Source organism: Canis lupus, chromosome 37, assembly GCF_011100685.1.
Source record: "Canis lupus familiaris isolate Mischka breed German Shepherd chromosome 37, alternate assembly UU_Cfam_GSD_1.0, whole genome shotgun sequence".
Classification (NCBI taxonomy): domain Eukaryota; kingdom Metazoa; phylum Chordata; class Mammalia; order Carnivora; family Canidae; genus Canis; species Canis lupus.
Window position 1 is genome coordinate 21,266,898 of NC_049258.1, and position 20,571 is coordinate 21,287,468.

The 20,571-nt window shown below is 35.6% G+C and overlaps 1 protein-coding gene across 6 annotated transcripts in view; it reads left to right on the forward strand.

Annotated features, from left to right (window-relative positions):
• Positions 1–20,571, forward strand: part of SPAG16 (sperm associated antigen 16) — a 907,696-nt gene that overhangs the window by 618,593 nt on the left and 268,532 nt on the right. For all 6 annotated transcript variants that reach the window (XM_038585670.1, XM_038585671.1, XM_038585672.1 and 3 more), the window contains exon 14: positions 14,530–14,595. In XM_038585670.1, coding sequence (XP_038441598.1) covers positions 14,530–14,595 — 66 coding nt within the window. The remainder of the gene's footprint in view (positions 1–14,529; positions 14,596–20,571) is intronic.

Genomic DNA, 20,571 nt, shown 5'->3' on the forward strand with positions numbered 1-20,571 from the left:
GTAACTATATGCCCTTATCAAAATAATTTCCTTATAAGGCATATCTTTTGGATTTCCAGAAACTCTGCATTCACTGATTCAATTCAATTTACTGAGGTAAAGTAGGGTTGGATACTGGCACTGTCACCCTCCCTACCATAGTGGAATATAGAAGCAACCAGTGAGAAGAGTGGTTAGAGCTTGAGGACCTATCTTTGTGTGACCTAGTGGGGGTCTGTATTTAGATCTTTCAGGGCACCTTAAATCTCTGCCCTTCCATTGCTTCTTTTAAGCCTAACACATATACATAGTCAAAAGAAAAGGTCATCTCAGCCAAATAAAAAGTAATATAGAGAAACATAAAATACTTCAAAATTAGCTCTTCCAACTACTGAGAAAAAAATGTCACTAATTTTTCCTCATTTTTCACCTCACCATCAGAAGGCCGTTATTTAGCTTTCTTTTTCTTTAATGCAGTCAGCAAATTGTACTAATCGTATGATATATAGAGCACCATAGAATGGCTATAAATACTAACCAAATTATGTATCACTGCCCTTGGCAATAATAATCTCACAATCTGGTAAGGAAATCACTTTGTTTAAATAATTTGTTATATTCTGAATTCATGATGTTTAAAATGCTAAATTTTACTACAGTTATCGTGTTCCCTTACTCATAACAATTCTTAAATGAACCAAGTTAGAAAGTTAGAATTCTTGGGGAGACAGTAATGCAAAAACTTACACATTGTGTTTAAATTCTCAGTAAATTTCAAACAATACCTAGAATCTGGAAATCCTTGTGAAATGACAATACTTAGGGCAAATTAGGAAAGCAGCTAAAGCATTTTATATTGAGTAGATGAAAGGCAATGTAGGGTCTCTTATTAGTCATAGTCTTTGTTATTTATTTTATTAATTTTATTAATTACATTCTTTTAGCAGTCAGACTTCAGACTCAGAAAAATCTAGGAGCTGGAGACCATAGCAAAGATACTTCCTTTTTTTTTTTTTTTTTTTAAACCAAATTCTGGCCCCACACCTTTTTGTGCTTGTTTTAGATGAGAAAAGAGAATTTAGACAAGCAAATTAATTCTGACTAGTTTAAGTGGCTATTTAGGTCTCTAAATTACACAAAATAGTGTACATAGTTGGAGGAATATTCGCTTTGCAATCAGTCAAATTGGATTTGAATCTATTTTTGACACTCCTTAATGTGGGAAATTTACTTAACCTTCTGGTATCTCTGTTTCTTCATTCTCAAAAAAGTGATAATATTTATGATAATATTTTTGTAATAAATAAATTACATCACTTAATATATGATACTCATGGGGCATCTGGCATATGTTAAACAAAAGTGAGGGAGGCCAAGGAATATTGGCAGGGGAGCAGAATGATCTGAAGACTTGAAGGCTCAAAACAACTGACAAAGCTTCAGTAGGAGATCCTTGCAAATGTCTCAAATAAGTCCTACAGAATAAACCAGACTTTTAAAAGAATGCTAACCCTGGGAAAGATATTCTAATTTTTTATGAATGATTTGGGTAGCAGTGTTATGCTGGTCCTCTTTGTTAATAAAATTCTTCAAGACACAAATTATTTAGGCCAAAGTACCCCAACTCTCACCTTACAGCTGCTTCCCTAATCATAGGTAAGTTTCTATAAGCAGAATCACCTGGTACTCAAACCAGACTCACCAGGAAGGTTTGGGGAAAAAAACAAAAAACAAAAGACAAGTGACTGGGCATACCCATGGAGCTCTGTTACAGTGGGTCTGGAATACATTTCCAACAAGTTCTTAGGTGATGCTGGGTCTGGGACCACACATTGAGAACTATTATATAAGGAAAGGTTTCTTAGATGCTTTCAAATATAATATAGAGTAATATAAAATAAATGGAAACATATTTATGTGCCTAAAAATTAAATGATAATAGGTCATGTATATATTTAGGGTAACCGACTATATCCTTTCTCTATCCCCTCTCTGAAAACCACAATTCAACTGACACACCAAGACTCTAAGCTGGATACTGCATTCAATCCTTTAATTAACTTTTACTTAAAAGCAAACCGGGGATCTCTGGGTGGCTCGGTGGTTTGGCGCCTGCCTTTGGCCCAGGGCGTGATCCTGGAGTCCCGGGATCGAGTCCCGCGTCGGGCTCCTGGCATGGAGTCTGCTTCTCCCTCTGCCTCACTCTCTCTCTCTCTCTGTGTCTATCGTGAATAAATAAATAAAATCTTTAAAAAAAAAAAAGGCAAACCACTTGTTGTTGGTTAAATTGTGTCCCCCGAAAGGATGTGTTCACAAGTTCTCCCCAGTACTTGTGAATGGTGCTGGATTGTAAATAGTCTTTGAGAAAGAGATATGAGCATTTAGGATAAGGACATATTGGACTAAGGTGGGTCCTAATTCAGTGTGATTGGTGTCCTTAGAAGAAGACGGAAACACAGATGGCTATGCCATGTGAACATGGAGCCAGAAGTTGGAACACAGCACCTTACAAGCCAAGAAATGTCAAGGATTTCCAGCCATCACCATAAACTGAGAGAAAGGCATAGATAGAATGTGTTCTTCCTCAGGGCCCTCAAAAGGAGCCAGCACTGCTGACACTTTTGTCTCAGACTTCTAGCCTCAGGACTGTGAGAGCATAAATTTATTTCATTTTAAGCTCCCCCATGTGGTACTTTGCTATGGCCGCTCTAGGAAACTAACACAGCCTCTTTACGACAGGACCTACAGGATTTTCAGCCTACCTCTTAAATTTGCTTCACATCCCAATATTTTTTATTGAGAATATTTTTATTCTCTCCCACTCATTTTATTTCTTCATCCTTAGAGGACAGCATTAAAGAAAGGGTGCAAGAAGAGGGTGGGGCAAGTGTGATGATCATCTGAGCCTGAAACCACTAGAACCTGAGAGAAAGTCGCCCACTGTGGAAGTACTCATCATTTTCAGGTTTCTCCAGGTCAGGGCCCTCTTTTAATTATCCTTAAACTTTCCACTTGCCCTTCCCTTTTGGGCTCTTGCCACTTGGATTTATCCAGTTCTTCCCCGTCTATTCCTGAGTCTAATCTTCACCTACGAAGTCCACTCATTCTTGTTTTTCCTAAGTATTTCTCTTCATTACAAGGTCTTTCACATCCTTCTCCACTACTTGTCTTCCCTTCTCCATGTCCCCTGCTTTCCAGGGCCTTGGCTGGGTTGACTCTTCCTGTTACTTTAGTTCTGTTTTCAGACTGTGGTTCCACTGTGTCCACTCAGTAACCTCCCTATATTTGCCCTTTTCCTCGTTCTGGTCATGTCTTCCGTCTTCTGGACATCATCCCATGTTCATCCTTGTCTTTAATACTTGGTTCACTTTGTCATTCCTTTCCCTGTTGCCTGATACAGTGGTTCTCGATTCTGCATTGTTTGCATAACAATGTTTCCTGTAAATGCCCGACTTAGTGTTTTCCACAGGAACTGTAGGAGGCTGGTGGTTTTACGTGCAGAGGTTTGTTTTATTAATGCTGGAAGATTTAGATTATTTTGTCAAGGAAAATGTATTTCTACAGACAACTTTGGTTCGCTTGATACTGACGATTCTACTTAATCACTGTGATGGACATATTGTGACAAAAGCTCATTTTCATCAAAAGAAATTCCCAGAGGGTTTGCTGATTTGATGAAATGGAATAATTAAATACAAAGGAAGGTGGCTGGGAATATTTTTTTAAACCCTTGCTCCTAAATGGCACCAGAATTCCATGTGAAAGCTTTCTTTCCTTTTAGAAAAAAAAAAAACAAAAAAAAAAAACAAAAATAAACCTTGTTTCTTCAGCAATTCAGTCTAGAACAAAGAAATAAAAAATACTATGTCCTAAAAAAAAAAAAAAAAAAATATTCCACAGCAGAAACTATGTAGAGGCAAGGCAAACTAACATTAATAAATGAAGCTAATTAGACTTGATTTGCATATTTAACTCATCTTAATTACACAAGGATTCAGCAAACATTTTAAAAGCTGCAATCAATCTTTCACAGACATGGTTAGTTATTTATACGAAATAACAAAAACCGGGATCCTTGTTAATGATTACTCTGTTTCCAATTTATAGGCCAGTGAGATTGTTTCAGTAACAATAATGGAGCACATTTTTCTTTAACAATTTGTAAGCCTATAAGGTTAAAATTCTTTGGTTTCAAAAAAAATTTAAAAAAATTCTTTGGTTTCACAAAGTTATTTAAGAAAATATTTGCAAAAATATATGAATTTTTAAAAAGATTTTATTTATTTATTCATGAGAGACACAGAGAGGCAGAGACAGAGGCAGAGGGAGAAGCAGGCTCCATAGAGGGAGCCCAATGTGGGACTCCATCCTGGGCCCCAGGATCACACCCTGAGCCAAGGAAAGATGCTCAACCGCTGAGCCACCCAGACATCGCTAAAAAATATGAATGTTATATAAATTATTATATTAAATATTTGACCTTGTTCAATTAAAAAAGGATCTTTATAAAGTTCTTTGTCATTAATTTTAAACTTGGTAACTAAGATAGTAGCTATAATAGAAATAGCTACTTCTAGCTGGTAATGAGTAGGAGGATATTTTTCTCACGGCTGGTATAAACTAATTCTGTTCACCTTTGGACACAGTTTGCTTTGCCTTCTTTAATAGTAATTTTCCTCGGTCATAAAATTTGAAATAAAAATGCATAGAATACAATTGCACAATATAATTCTCTTTAACTTCAACAAGTTTTATTTAGATAGTTTTCTTAAACATTTTTAGGTATTTTACTTTAAGTAATTGATTTTCTAGAAAGATACATAGGAATAATGCTATGAGGAGACAATACCACTGTATTGTGACATGAAAGTCTAGCAAGGATGGTGGTGGGTGGTTGAATAGAGAAGGTGCTGTGGGCAGGATATAAAGCATACATAAAACTTTGCTCTGTGCAACTGCCAAATGAGCGTGAAATTCAGTAGGGCTCCACTTCCTAGAGTTCTTCTCCATGAGGATTCTTTCATAGAATCAACAATTATGAGAGGTTAACCCTTGATATGAATTGCCTTGAAAAGGTGGAGGTCATGTGGTGAAGGAAAGAAAAATTGATGAAGGGCAAACTTACCCAACTTGTTTCATAACTTGGGCCTAGAAATGGCCCATGTGTGTGTGTATGTACCATTTCAAAAATATTTATTGCTTACCTCTCATGAGCCAACTCATCTCTGCAGTTAACATTATGAAGTGATGAAGATAATAGATGTCATCACTGCTATCGCACAACTTGTAATCTGCATATTGTTACTTTGTAACAATTAACATTTATTGAGCACTTGGCTATGTCCCAAGCAGCAATCTAAGCATTTTACATGAATTAATTTAAATCCTCACAATGGCACCATCATGTAGATTCTCATATTATTTCTATTTTGCAGATGAACAACTGAGGCTCACAGTGTTCCAAGGACATATTAAGTGGCAAAGCCCAAATTCACATTCAAGCAGTGTCACTCCAGACCCTGTGCTCTTAACCATTACATTATGTGCATACATATTATTCATCTATTTAGATATATGCTCAAATATGATATAAAATTCAACTTTTCATTTTGAAATTGTTTATTAGCTCAAAGTGCATTGATGCAATATACATCAATTCTATATACAACACAATAAATACTATAAAATAATCTCACAGTTTGACTCTTACAACCAGCTAATGCCTTAATACTATTACACTCCTAAGACATTTTATAAATATTAGAATAAAGATATCTCTGGCCCTTTGGTTTGGGCTGAATTGTGTCCTTTCAAATTCATATGTTAAAGTCCTAACTCTAGTACTTTGAAATGTGACCTGTATTAAGAAAAAGGGTTTTTAAAGAGGTAACTAAGGTTAATGAGGTCATTGGGATGGACTCTATTCAAATCTGACTGATGGCCTTATAAGAGGAGATTAGAGCACAGATACACACAGAGGTAAGACCATGTAAAGATATAGGGAGAAGATGGCCTGCTACAAGTCAAAGGAAGGCCTCAGAAAGAAACCAACCCTGTCAATATCTTGATTTTGTATTCTAGCCTCAAAAACAGTTGAGAAAACACATTTGTGTTGTTTAAGCCACCAGTCTGTGGTACGTTGTTATGGTGGCCCTAGCAAAGTAAAACACCGTTAGTTCTCTCTGTGGTGTCAAAGGATGAGACCACCTGTCAATATCTGAAACCAAAACAAAACAAAACAAAAAACAAAAACAAAAAACCTAATTTATCATATACCTCAGTAAAGAAGACTTATACTAATTGAGCAAATCCAGTTGCTGATTTTATATCCATTTTTTGTGGAGAGTTTATTTTGGATAGCTGGTTATAGGGGTAGCAGTGGTTTAGGCCAGTCTTAGAAGAGTGGTTTGTGTTGGTTATCGAGACTTACTTTTTGTCTGTTATCTAGGTGGAAGAAGGTTAATTTGAGTTTTAGGAACATGTGCACTGTAGTGAATCTCTAGCCAGTTGGCTGAGTTTCAAATCATGAGTCTGATGCTATTTGGCTTTTCAACAAATGTTCACAGAAGTTAGTTGTCATTGATTAATTAGATAGTTTTAAAACCAGTTCTGGTTGTTTACTTGTAAGCAGAGCTATGGAACTGTTACTAATTGACTGGACAAATTTAAAACTAGTTCTGGTGTTTGTTACCATGACAATGAGTCTTTTCCTAGGAAAGTGGTGATTATCATTTTTCCTTTTTAATTCTCAGTGGCCAACAAAATATAAGTAGAACAAAAAATAGAAAAGACTACAAATTAATCTACAATTGGTAATATCTCTTATTTGTGTAGGCATTATCCTAATCCTTACACAAATTTCTCTGACTATAAATGGGAATTTAAAATATTGTCAGTTTCATATGGTATAGATTAAAAGAGTTACTATATATAACGTACTTAGTGTGGTGTTTATATAAATGAGAGATAGGAACAATAACTTCCCAATGAGCTGAATTCTAAACCCTGTGATTTTATTCTAGTATTACATTTTTATCACCACAATATACAACTTCTCTTAATAAAATGCTCAATAGTGTGATTTCATTTATATAAGAATTGAGGTAGATAACATGACACAGTAAAGAAAAAATGCATTTGCACAAACTATCCCAGGAAGTATGCAAAAGATACTATTACAGTGGTTATATCTGTTGATGACCTAAGATAGGAGACTAACTTTACTACTTTTTTAAGATTTTATTTATTTATTCTTGAGAGACACACAGAGACAGAGACATAGACAGAGGCAGAGATCTCCCCATGGGGATTCAGATGCGGGTCTTGATCCCCAGACCCTTAATCAAGTCCTGAGCCAAAGGCAAGACACTCAACCACTGAACCATCCAGGCATCCCAGGAGACTAACTTTTCATTGGGTAGTCTCATGTACTATTTAAATTTTCAACCATATTCCTATATTTCTTTTCTCCAATATAGTTGGAATGTTTTTACTAAGAAGGGCATGAGGAAACTTTCTGAAGTGATGGGAATGATCTATATCTTAATCTAAATGGCAGTTACACAGATACATGCACAGATAAAAATCCTATCTGTGTACGATAAAAATTCATTGAGCTAAGCCCCTAAGATTTATGCATTTTCCTGTGTTTAAGTTATATGTGGTATGCCACCAAAGACACTTTAACACATCAAAACGACATTTTAAAGATAGCCTTGTTAAAAACAAAAACAAAAGCTCTGAGTTGGGGAGGCTTACTTTCTATTTTCAAGTCTTTTTTTTTTTTCAAAAGGATATTGAATCTATTTGTCAGATAAACAACAAGTAAGAAAGTAAGTTAGTGAATATTAACTTTTTAATGATTTTACTGATGGTATGTTGGTTACTTAGTTTATGACTATTTGTGATTTTATATTTTATGATTATTTTATGATTTTATAGTAGAACTAATTCTTAAGAGTTTTTAAGCTTTTGTCTGGAGTATTAGGCTTCTAATAATTGTAATTTTAATTTTTTTTAACTTTTCACATGGCACTATTAATAGTATAAAAGCTTTTGATGAGATTAATCTCCCTGCATAGCATTTATATCAGTCAAGTAAGGCTAGGTTGTGTTACACTAATACACAGCCTCCAAACCACAGCAATATTTATATCTTGCTTGGGGTCTGAGTCCTCTGTAGGTTGGAAGGGGGATCCAGGATGACCCAGCAGACCCTTAACTACTCTAGTGCTAGACAGGTGGAGTTGGAGAGAGCAGGAGAGGGGGTTATTCATGTCATTTCTGCTCACAACTCTTGCACCAGAACTCATGTGGTCCCACACAACCACAGGGGGGCCAGGAGATGCACATCTACAGAACAGAAAAATTGGAAGATGGCATTGAAAAGTTGCCTCCACCTTTCTCCCTTCAAATTCCTGCATATTAAGGGTTAGATGATTTTAAAATTACAACAAAGAGGAGTTACTGTCTTGTCTTTGGTACTCATTATCTCTGTCACGATGAATTAGTGCTTCTGTTTTTCTCATCTCTAGAATAGCTTACAATAGAACCCGTGTCATTGAATTGTGAGGATTAAATGTAATAATAAATAAAGCACTTAGCACAAGGCTTTAGTTACATAACAAACACTGAATAAATGCAAAGCTGCTTCCTCCCCCTGGGGTCATCAACTATCTCCATGTAGTTGTTTAGAGAGAATGGCATAATCAGTGGATAAATATTCTACTGAGTTAGAACCAAGTTGTGGGAAAGGAGGTGAGAGGAATAAGACTGTGCACATCACATGTCATAATGAATCAAAATGAAAATAAATTTTGGGGAGAAGACCAAGCTATTTATCCAAAAATAAGATATCTGGTAAGGGTAGATTTTTTTTCTCCAATTTTTTAAAAGATTTTATTTATTTATTCATGAGAGATAGAGAGAGAGAGAGAGAGAGAGGCAGAGACACAGGCAGAGGGAGAAGCAGGCTCCATGCAGAGAGCCGGATGCTGGACTCGATCCTGGGTCTCCAGGATCACACCCTGGGCTAAAGGCAGTGCTAAACCGCTGGGTCACTGGGGCTGCCCTCTTCCAATTTTAATCATGGTCACTCTGTAACTGTGTACTTTTTTACTCAACAACTGTTTATCAAATCCTACAACTGTCTTGGGACTTGGGGATAATAAGACTGGTGGACAAGACAAACACATCTCAAAGACATTTCTCTTGTAGAACTATATTCTAGTGGGAGGAAACGAACAATAAGGAAACAAATTCTTAAATTATTTTAGTTCATGATGAGTGTGATATGAAAAAAAATAAAACAGGGTGGCCTATTCGGAGGGTACCAACACCTGCAGAAATTCTGCGTAAGCCTCAGAATTCAAAGGCTTAACCTGGTAGAAGCTTGGTTCTCATTCATGGAATGTCCTATTGGAAAGTCCTGATTGGTGGCTTTTCTCCTTGTGATGGTTTAGAAATTCAGGCTACTTCCATTTGTGCTTTTCCATCTTCCAGAACACTTCTGCATAGAGGATTATGTGGGATATTTTAAGGGCCAGGCCCATATACGACTTATTTCATGATTGTGCACATCTCACTGGACAGAACTCAGTCACGTGGTCATACCTGACCTCAAGTTTGGCTGAGGGTCCAAAAGAAAAAGGAAAGGGATTTTATAAAAGTTTCTGTTACTGTAGGAGAGGATGCAGGAGAGGACGCAGGAACATTGGATATCAGACATCACTGAAAATGTCGTGTTTGAGTTGAAACCAGAATGCGAAGGACAAGGGCATGTATTTACCTACAGGCAAACATCCCAGGTAGAGAAAACAGGACATCCTAGGCCTGTTAGAAGAAGAGGAAGGCTAATGTGCCAGTATTATGTTTTGTATCTATATTTACTTATTTATTTATCCTGACAGGAAACAGGAGGTTTCTGGATCAGTGATCAGATCATTTATTTACTCACTGAGCAGCTTATGTTGATTTGCCATTTGTACATTGTACAAACTGCAAGAGCTGGGTGCACCCCACAGGTATAGTGGGGTTATGTATCATAGAAAGGAACTCCCCCCAAATTCTGAAAGTCAGAGCCCTTGTGCCCCTCCAAGGAGGCAAGGTGATGGGGAGAGGAGAGACAGAGAAACCTTTGTTGGAAATGTACATAGATTCTGTCTGGGAAGAGAAGAGATAAGCCTCTACACCTGCAACCCCTGAAATGTAAACAAAGACCTTAGAGGGAGATGCACCTAAATCTCGCCAGAGATCTCTATCTTTAGGGTTGAATTGCTATTCAATCATCCTTTAATCCAGGGTAGTACTGTTTGCTCAGAAAGCCCTGACCATGCAGAAGCATGAACATTTTCAGGAAGTACAGTGCATGAGAAAGAAGAACGGTAAAGGATGGGGTCAGATAGGCAGACAGGAGCCAAGCAGTATGGAGCCTTCGGAATGAAGTAGAGTTTGGAATTTATTCTGAGTATGATGGTAATTTTTCAGATGGCTATTAGCAGGAGCGTGGCATGATCTGATCCAGGTTTTATTGATCACTACTGGCCATAAGAGGAATAGATGTGGGGTGAGCTAGGAGCAAGGAGACCAATAAGGATGCTCCTGCTGTCCTTGGACTCAGTATAATGGCTGATTTCCTGCACAGAGTAGTAATGGTGGAGAGGGAGACAGGTGGGCAGAGTAGGACTTTATGATGAAGGAAAAACTGATGTGCTGGATGATGGATGGGCAGGGGGTGGGGGTAGAAGCAGAAGTGTTCTAATTCTCAGGTTTGTGATTTTTTTTTTTTTTTTTTTTTTTTTTTTTTTTAGCAACTGGTTATGCCATTTATTTAAAAGGGAAGATTTGACAAGAGTAAAGATAGGCCGTTGAGAAGTAGTAAGTCAAATAGTCTGCTTTTGCATATTATATCTGACATGCCGTATCACCAGCAGGAAACAGATGATGCATGAAGTAAACTCAAGTTGAATGTTTACAGAGAAATGAATGGGGCAAAGGGACCAAACACAGGACCCAAAGCTAGCTAGCAGCAATGAGGAGCCTTCAGGGGCAGGAGAAGGAGAACATTACTGGACACAGTGGAGCTGTAGCCATGAGAGATGGCCCACAATAGCATGAATAGTGGAATTAGGTAGAAAATAGGATTGCTGGCAAAAATCACAGCTGAACAGGAAGGAAGCTCATGTGGTCATTTATCTGCCCTCTAGCTCTTTCTACTATTTCATATCTTTCTGGTGCTTCCCTCTGGCTGAATCCAACCAGATTCCACAGGGTGATGTGGTTGGTGGAGAGCAGGGCACAGACTAGGGCAGTGCCACATAGGAGGAAATCTTGGACAAAAAGGAAAACCAGCACGAATGAGCCTCTATGACTCTTTACTGGGGTCCTTATGGAAAAAGAGAACTAAGGGCAGAGATGGTTTGGAAGTCATCAGCATTTCAGTGGTTTATGTTGCAAGTTAAGAGCTAATATTTGTTAAGCTCCCACTTTGTGCTACGCATTCCACCAACATTTAAATGCATTTTCCTACTTAATTCTCAAAACAAACCTAGAGGTTAAATATTACTATCTCGTTGGACATGACTAATGATATTTAACCTCTAGGTTTGTTTTGAGAATCAAATGAAGCAACCGAAAATAAATAAATAAATAAATAAATAAATAAATAAATAAATAAATACATACATACATACATACATACATACATACATAAATAAATAAATAAATAAAAAATAAAGCAACCGAAACACAGTGAAGTGAAGCAATTTGTTTAAGGTCACACAGCTATCAGGTAGCAGATCCGAGAATTAAGTCCCAGGCTTAATTTCTATCCTCAGGGCCAGTGATAGTGTTCATCCCTGCACAAAGCTTCTCTGAGAGAATCAAATACTGGAGTGATGATATGTTGGGTCACGTGGGGTTTTTTTCTTGTAAGACTCTTGCTTCTTTTACATTTTTCCCCCACTTCTTTGAAAGAAAACAATTCTGACAAGAATTCATCAGAGAAGAAATTCCAAATTTTAACATCCTGGTTTGGGTATTGCTTTTGATTAAGGCTGTTTGCAGACTAGAATATTACTAACCCACATATTCCCTATATCACAAAAAGAGTAGATTCACTTTTATCTTGGGAACAAAGCTGGATAGAAAGGCTTTTTTTTAACTTTTCTTAATTCATGAAACATTTATCTTCAAGTCAGGTTTTGTTATAGCAGCACAAATGTGGTCCGTCAGCATTTCCATTATAACCCCATATTTCCAGGGCTTTTCAAGAGTGCCTTAGAGATTCCACTTTGAATTAAAACTTGGCATTCAGGATTTGAATCAGAAAACTCCATTTTCCTTAACAATTAATCAAAGAGTTTAGAGATTCTCACTTTGAAGAGTACCAAATGTAAAACTTTTATAATGCAAAAAAACATTTTGCTAATTTAAATATATGTTTAAAAAATATTAGCACTCACTATGCAGGTATAATATTACACAACTATATATGATTTTAATTCTCAAAGAAAATTAACTGTAAAAGTTCCTAAGATAATATATGAAAGCTAATTATAACTTATACTTTGCTGTTTGGGCTCTGTAAGTAATTTATTTCTACTTTGGGAATTTAGAGGATTTGAAGTTCTCAGCATAATTGGTTTAAAGTTATAGCAGTATCAAGATAGTGAACCAGAATAACATGGGCAGGGGGGATCCTGAAAGAATGCCAAAGTGTTTCAACATATTTTTGTGAAATTTAAATTCATGTGGGGAAATTTTGCATTCTGTGGAAAAGGATTAACAGCATGCATTAATCTGAAAATAAATATTTGAGATTTAATTTGCTGACCGTAATGGCAATAGTGAGGACCAAATAGAGCTTAGGTATAAAGCCTTCCCAACTTTGCTTAGTTCCAAACTATTCCATGAATGTCCTATAACAACAAGGAGACTTGATGATGATACTCCATCTTTCCTATCTCATTTTGTAATCTTTCCTCCAGTCAAAATTGTTTAGGACTAAGTGAATACCAGGTAGTGAATGAGAGTGGATGAAACCTTTTAGAAAGCCTGTTCTCCTTCTGATTTACTTTTCTCCATCTGCACTGGGTTTCTTTGCTTTTCCAGAAACATACCAGATAAACTATGATTTACGAGACATTTACTCTACCTCTTCCTTCTTCCTGGAATGCTTTTTCTCCAAATGTCTGCTTGGCTTGCTTCACTCCTTGTTCAAAACTTAGTTTTTGAAAGTAGTCAAACCACATCATTTTACTTGATAATTTGGTTTGCCCTTAGCCTCTCAATCTGAAAACTCATAATACCCCTTATTCTGTCCAACTTTTATTCTTTTCACAATACTTATGATCTTCTAACACATTTTATACCTTTTTAGAATATCTATTCCCACTCTCTCCCCTTACAGTGCAATGCCGATGAAGACACCATTCTTTGTTTTATTCATTGAAAGACCCTAAGTGCCTAGAATTGTACCTGACATAGATTAATTGCTCAAAAATATTTGTTGAATGAACACATTATTGAATTAAATCTGAATTTTAGCCCATAACAAGAATCTACAAACAATATTCTAAATATAACTCTCTGATATTTCTACAAAATATGTGTTATTTCCCTAATAATAATTAAGAATGCCCTTTGAACATTGGTGTCAAAATGAAAACTTACCACATTTAAATCCCCTGTGTAATTTGTTATAGGCTCAATTTGTTTGAAATAATTTAAATTGAACTTTGGAAATTTTTGTAGTTAATTTTAATTTTAGCTATTGTTTGGAAAAGATGACCTGAATATGTAGATGTGAAGTATAGTTTTCATAAAACAAATGCTTATTTTGTGTTAAAAATACTACTGTTCAGGGGCAGCCCGGGTGGCTCAGCGGTTTAGAGCCGCCTTCAGCCCAGGGCCTGATCCTGGAGACCTGGGATCAAGTCCCATGTCAGGCTTCCTGCATGGAGCCTGCTTCTCCCTCTGCCTGTGTCTCTGCCTCTTGCCCTCTCTCTCTCTCTCTGTCTGTGTGTCTCTCATGAATAAATAAATAAAACCTTTAAAAAAATACTACTGTTCAAGTTTTATAATATTTTTATACATATAATGATATTAATGCCAAACTGTGAAAACTCGGGAATTAAAACATGATCTCATAATCTAAAACAAACAAAAAAGAACCCCACATCCCCAGCAGTGATGGAAATGATGTGTTGAAAATAAGAACCCTCTATAAGGGCTTCACTGCTTGGCCCCATAGCTTGAGAGCTATGCTAATTGCAAGATGAAGTCATTTAGTAAAACTTTATCAGCAGCTCAATAGTGTAAAAGTGAGGATACCAGAGTTTCAGTGCACAGACGAGCACTGAGGACACACCAGCACAGCCTTCTCTGATTCTGAATGGTAGGTGATAGCAAAAGCTAGTATTTTTTATTGTGAGAATGTATTAATTTTATTGTTGGACTAAAGCAATACTTTAAAACAAATGAAATTAATTACCTTTTGATTCACATATTGAATGGAATTTATTTGATTCTATTTCTGCTTTGTCTTCCTAGGGTAACTGTGAGCAGTCACTTTATGGTCACATGCATTCTATCAATGATGCTACCTTCACTCCTAGGGTGAGTTCAGTTCTCCCAATAAATTCTTTTCATATTTCATACATATAAGCTAATTTTAATGTAACAAAGTCTCAGAGGAAAATGGTAAGTTAACAGGGTGAAAAGAACAAATGTAGGAATTAACTATGATGGTGGAAAAAATAAATAGTTTGAGCTGCAGAAGTTTAAAGAACACACAAAATGCACAGTGGTAAGAACAGTGAGGAGTTGGTTCTATCATACTTCACTCTATTTAAACGGATTTTTAAAAGCTTCTTGTCTAATGTGTGCTTCAATAAAGTAGGTGGGTTATAGACTTCGGAAATATTAATGTAGAATCATAAAAATAATGAAAATGCTTGAAAGGAAACCCAAGAATAAAAAAGCCATCAAAGAAAAATAGACTTTCTTCAGGTTAAAACAGAGCAACCTTGATTTGACAGCTTTTCAATTACTCACTGAAAGGTTTCAAATATATCTCTCTTCAAATAAACTGATGACATAGCAGAAGTGTTTATCCACAGCTTGAGATATTCAGATATCAGGATGATATCACCAACTATGAAAATTGTTAAACACTGCTTTGAGTCGCCAAGCTAATTGAGGTTGTCTTTAAAAGGGTACAGATAGTACTCATGGAAGGATGATTTAAGTTTGTTCTTTCTCAGATGAAAGCTATTTGACTGATAGATGACCTCTCAAGTCCTTTCAAACTCCATGATTTAATTATAGCTAGCATTTTAATTTGTCTCTAAATTCCCAGTAGAGTGTGAATCTTAATTCCATACTCCTCTTCTTTCCCAATTAGCTGAAAAATTAATCTGATAGATTACCTACCTCTAACTTCAAAATGACAGCATCGTCAAAATTCTGACACTATCATGCTGTTATTATTCTTTGAGACAGAAGAAGAATGTTCACTAAAAATTATTTCTTCTAAAAGAATGTTATTTGCTCCAACTAAAATTGTGCTGATGCCATTGTGAATGACACCTGGAATGTTAGTGATGGGCTCAACTGCAATTATATTTTAACAAATTCATCTTAGTAAGGAATTTCCATTTAATTGACTCTGTTGAGCCAATATATTATGGATTAGTTCTAGGTACCAAGTAAAATTTTATTTTTAGCAGAATATAGAGCCATTTAAGCACAGTGAACCCATATGATATAGGATATTTATGCTAAAAATCTAGTAAGTGGCTTATAGCCTCACATACTCTAAGAAAATTAAATGGAAGCTAAAATGAAATAAATTATTTTGTAAGGCATTTCATTTTGGTAAGCAATAACATAGCTAAAAAAGACATACCATTTAACATCCCAAATAATAAAATTAATAAATATAAAATTGACCAAATTGAATTGATTCATTTAGCAGTCAAGAGAGACATATATTAAGTACACGTAATCAAAAGGCAAGATGATGAATATGAGGTCCAGGTGTCCAATATCAAAGTGGCTGACCTGTTTTTGTTTATACACTTTGTCCATACCAAAGGACTATGACCACACTCTTCCAAATCAACATCCCCAAGCCTCATTAAATGTTTCCATTAATTTATCTCTTCTTTGCTGTCAATGTTTAGTGACTATTAAGGAAATGGTATTTTATGATGATGACCGACACTCATGGGTGGAACTTTTGGTCGCATATGTCAATTATTTTGAAAACTGTTTTATTTCACATACTTGCCAAGGAATGTCAAGAGATTAGGAGGCAGCAGTGACTGAAAGAACACAAAGACTTTACTCAAGGACGTGGCATTGTGACACAGTTCACATTCAAACAAACTATCAAACAAAGCTGTCATAATAAATGCATTATACAGTGCATATATAGCAGGCAGAAATTTGAATTATTTAGAATTAGACTTGCTAATTGTTTGATGCCATTAGGCGTATGTCTTCAAGTTGCTTTACTAGCTAAAAAAATGCATTTTACAATTTATATAAACACAATTTTAGGAAAATGCTACAATTTTAGATTTGTAAGCAGGGATCACAAATGTAAAATTCAGTGTTATCTAGCTAGCAACCAAGAATGGCAGAAACAACTATACAACATACAATAGTTGTGTATGGTCCTAAAAAGCTATTAAGTTGAATTGTATTTCCATGTTTTATTATTAGGATTCTGATGTCTCTATTTCTGGTTGATCTTTCTATAGGAAATAGGCATTTATTTAAAACTTCTTTTTAAAGTAATCTGAGACATTTTAAGGAATTATGAAAGCATTTTACTAAGTCCATTTTGTAAAGTGAAAACAAAAATTTAAAAAAATTGATAGTAATTGCTGGACACAGAAAATTCAATGTAAGTTCAAAACAAAACAAAACCAACAATTGTGTAAAAACACACAGCAAGAGAATGAGCAGGGTATCCCTATCAGAGTGTCCTCCACCTTCAGTTTTCCGAGAAATAGTCTGACTCAAGTAGAGAGATTCCATCAGGCCTTCTAGTAGCTCTTGTTGCATCCCCCAAGAGGGATGTGAGAGATGCAAAGGGTAATGAGATCAGATTAGGAACAAACAACTCTCTGAGAATGAAAGTCTAAATTATAAGGGAAAACCTGCTGGCTTCAAATGTCTAACAATAACAGAAATAAATATAACACATTCTGTATGCTAAATTGGTCATAAAATCAAAATGAAAACATCAAAAAGCCAAGTACTAATAAAACATAAAGGTATAGACAAGGATTAAGTCCAGTCTGCATTTTCTACCCCTAGATATCTTACCCTGCACTTTCTACCTTTAGGTATCAGAGGCTATGGATCCAGGTTGTTTGATAAGAAGTACCCCAGAAAGTATGGTCTAAGTCAGCTTCAGTTTAAAGGTCATTAAGGGAAAAATTGACTTTCAGAATTAAGTGAGGGATCATGGGTCAAATGAGATGTTTTAAACTCAAAATATACCATCTTCCCACTGAAATCCAAAAGCAGATTCCCTACTGGGAACAGATTTTACTGCTGAGAACCTCCTTAATTCTTTGAAGACTAGAGTTTCTGAATCATTGTCTTTCTCTACACATGTGGCCCATGTGCCTCTCACCACTTCCTTGACTACATTTTCTCCAACACCCTTTTTCTCCTTAGCTGTATATTCCTGAAGTCAGACTCTGAACACCTTGTCATTAATTGCAAATGCATCACGTCCAAAACCTCAATTCCAAGCATGCTTTTCTAGATGTATCTATTTGTCTTTCCGGTCTTAAGTAAATCCAGTACAATAATTTTTCTCCCTGAGAGCTCAAATCAGTTAAAACCTTACTCATCATCTTATCACCCCTTCCTTCCGTCTTCACTTACCATTTTATCACAGCTTAGGTTCTTCAGTTGTCATTCTGTCAATTCCACTAAAAAACTTTAGTTCTATTTGACCTCATTTCCTCTACATAGCATAAATACCTGGTAAATCTACATTCTTTATAGAAATATTTTAAAATTCTGGAGATTTTAAAATACTAAACCATCAAACTGCGTGTTTTCTGCTTTTTGTTTTATTTGAATGTAGTTGACACAAAATGTTATTACATTAGTTTCAGGTGAATAACTTAGCGATTTGAGAAATTTGCACATTGTGCTATGTTTACCACAAATATAGCTACCATCTGTCCCATTACATTGCTATTAAAATCTCTTTGTTTTCCTGATGCTTTGCTTTTTATTTCCATAGTTTACTCATTCCATGACTAGAGGCCTATATTTCCTTCTCTCCTTCACTCATTTTGCCCAACTCCCTACTCCCCCCCCCCCCACCAACAACAACCATCAGTTTCTTCTCTGTGTTTATAGTTCTTTTTGTTTGTTCACTCATTTTTTTAAAGATTCCATTTATGAGTGGAATCATACAGTATTTTGCTGTCTTGGTCTAATTTCACTTAGTAAAATCCCCTCCAGGTCTATCCATGTTGTCTCAAATGACATGATATCATCCTTTTTATGGCTGTGTAATATTCCACTTAGGATATATACCACATTTTCCTTATCCATTTATCTACTGATGCACACTTAGGTTACTTCCATGTCTTGGCCATTTTAAATAATGCCACAATAAATATAGAGGTGCCTATATCTTTCTGAGTTAGTGTTTTGGTTTTCCTTGGGTAAAAACACCATAGTGGAATTATTGGATCACATAGTATTTCTAAACATTGCACGAGGGTGCCTTTTTCTCCATATCCATGCCAATGCTTATTGTTTCTTGTCTTCTCGAATTTAGGCATTCTAATAGGTATAAGGTGATATCTCCTTGTGGTTTTGATTTACATTTCCTTGATGATTAGAGATGCTGAGCATATTTTCATGTCTCTGTTGGGCATATGTATATCTTCTTTGGAGAAATGTCTATTCAAGTCTTCTGCCCTTTTTAAAATCAGATTGCATGGCTTTTTTGGTGCTGAGTTGTATGAGTTCTTTATATATTTTGGATAACCCCTTGTTGGTTATATCATTTCCAAATACCTTCTTTCATTCAGCAGGTTGCCTTTTTTGTTGTTGATAATGGTTTTCTTTGCTGTGCAAAAGCTTTTTATTTTGATATAGTCCCAATAGTTTATTTTTGCTCTTGTTTCTCTTGCCTTAGAAGGTGTACCTAGAAAAATGTTGCTTTGGCTGATGTCAGAGAAATTCCTGCCTGTGAGCTCTTCTAAGGATTTTTATTGTTTTCAAGTTTCTCATTTAGGTCTTTAACCCATTTTAAATTTATTTTTGTATATGGTGTGAGAAAGTATCCCAGTTTCCTTCTTTTACATGTAGTTGTCCAGTTTTCCAAGCACTAATTATTGAACACTGTCTTTCCCCCATTGTGCAGTCTTATCTCCTTTGTCATAGATTAATTGACCATATAAATATAAGTTTATTTCTGAGGTCTCTATTCTCTTCTATTGATCTAGGTGATTTTGTGTCATTACCATACTGTTTTGATTACTACAGTTTTGTAATATGTCTTGAAATCTGGAATGTGGTATCTCCAGCTTTGTTCTTCTTTCTCAGAATTGCTTTGTCTATTTAGAGTCTTTGGTGGATCCATATAACTTTTGGTATTATTTATTCATTCTGTGAAAAATGATATTGTATTTTGATAGAGATTACATTAAATCTGTAAATTGCTTTGGATAGTATGAACATTTTAACAATATTAATTATTTTAATCCATGAGCATGGAATATCTTTCCATTTGGTTGTGTCATCTTCAGTTTCTTTCATCAGTGTTTTGGAGTTTTCAGAATATAGGTTAACCTCCTGGTTAAGTTTATACCTGGGTATTTTATTCTTTTTGGTGCAATTGTAAATGGTGTGTTGTTGTCATTTAAATTTCTGTGACTTTGTTGTTCATATATAGAAAGACTACACAGATTCCTGGGCATTAATTTTATATCCTGACACTTTATTGAATTTATTACTTCTAGTAAGTTTCGGTAGCATCTTTAGGATTTTCTTTTCTCTCTTTTTTTAGATTTATTTATTTAAGAGAGAGAGAGAGAGAGGGCACCCAGTGGGAATAGGGAGGGGCAAAAGAACAGGGAGAGAAATTCAAGCAGACTAGCTTGATGTGGGGTTCAATTTCATGACCTCGAGATCAGACGTGAGCTGAAACTAGGAGTTGGATTGCTTAACTGACTGTACCATCCAGGTACCTCTCATTTTAGGATTTTCTATGAATAGTATTATGTTGTTTCCAGACTGTGACAATTTAACTTCTCCTTTAAGAATACAGGTGCCTCTTATTACATTTTTCTTGTCTGATTGCTATGGCTAGGACTTCTAGTACTATATTGAATAAAATTGATGACAGTGGACACCCTTGTCTTATTGCTGAGCTTAGAGAGCAAACCCTCTATATGTGCTGTGGGTTTTTCATATATGGTCTCTATGTTGAGGTATATTCCTTCTAATCCCATTTTGCTGAGAGTTTTTATTATTTATTTATTTACTTATTTATTATTATTATTATTATTATTTTGCTGAGAGTTTTTAACCATGAATGAGTGT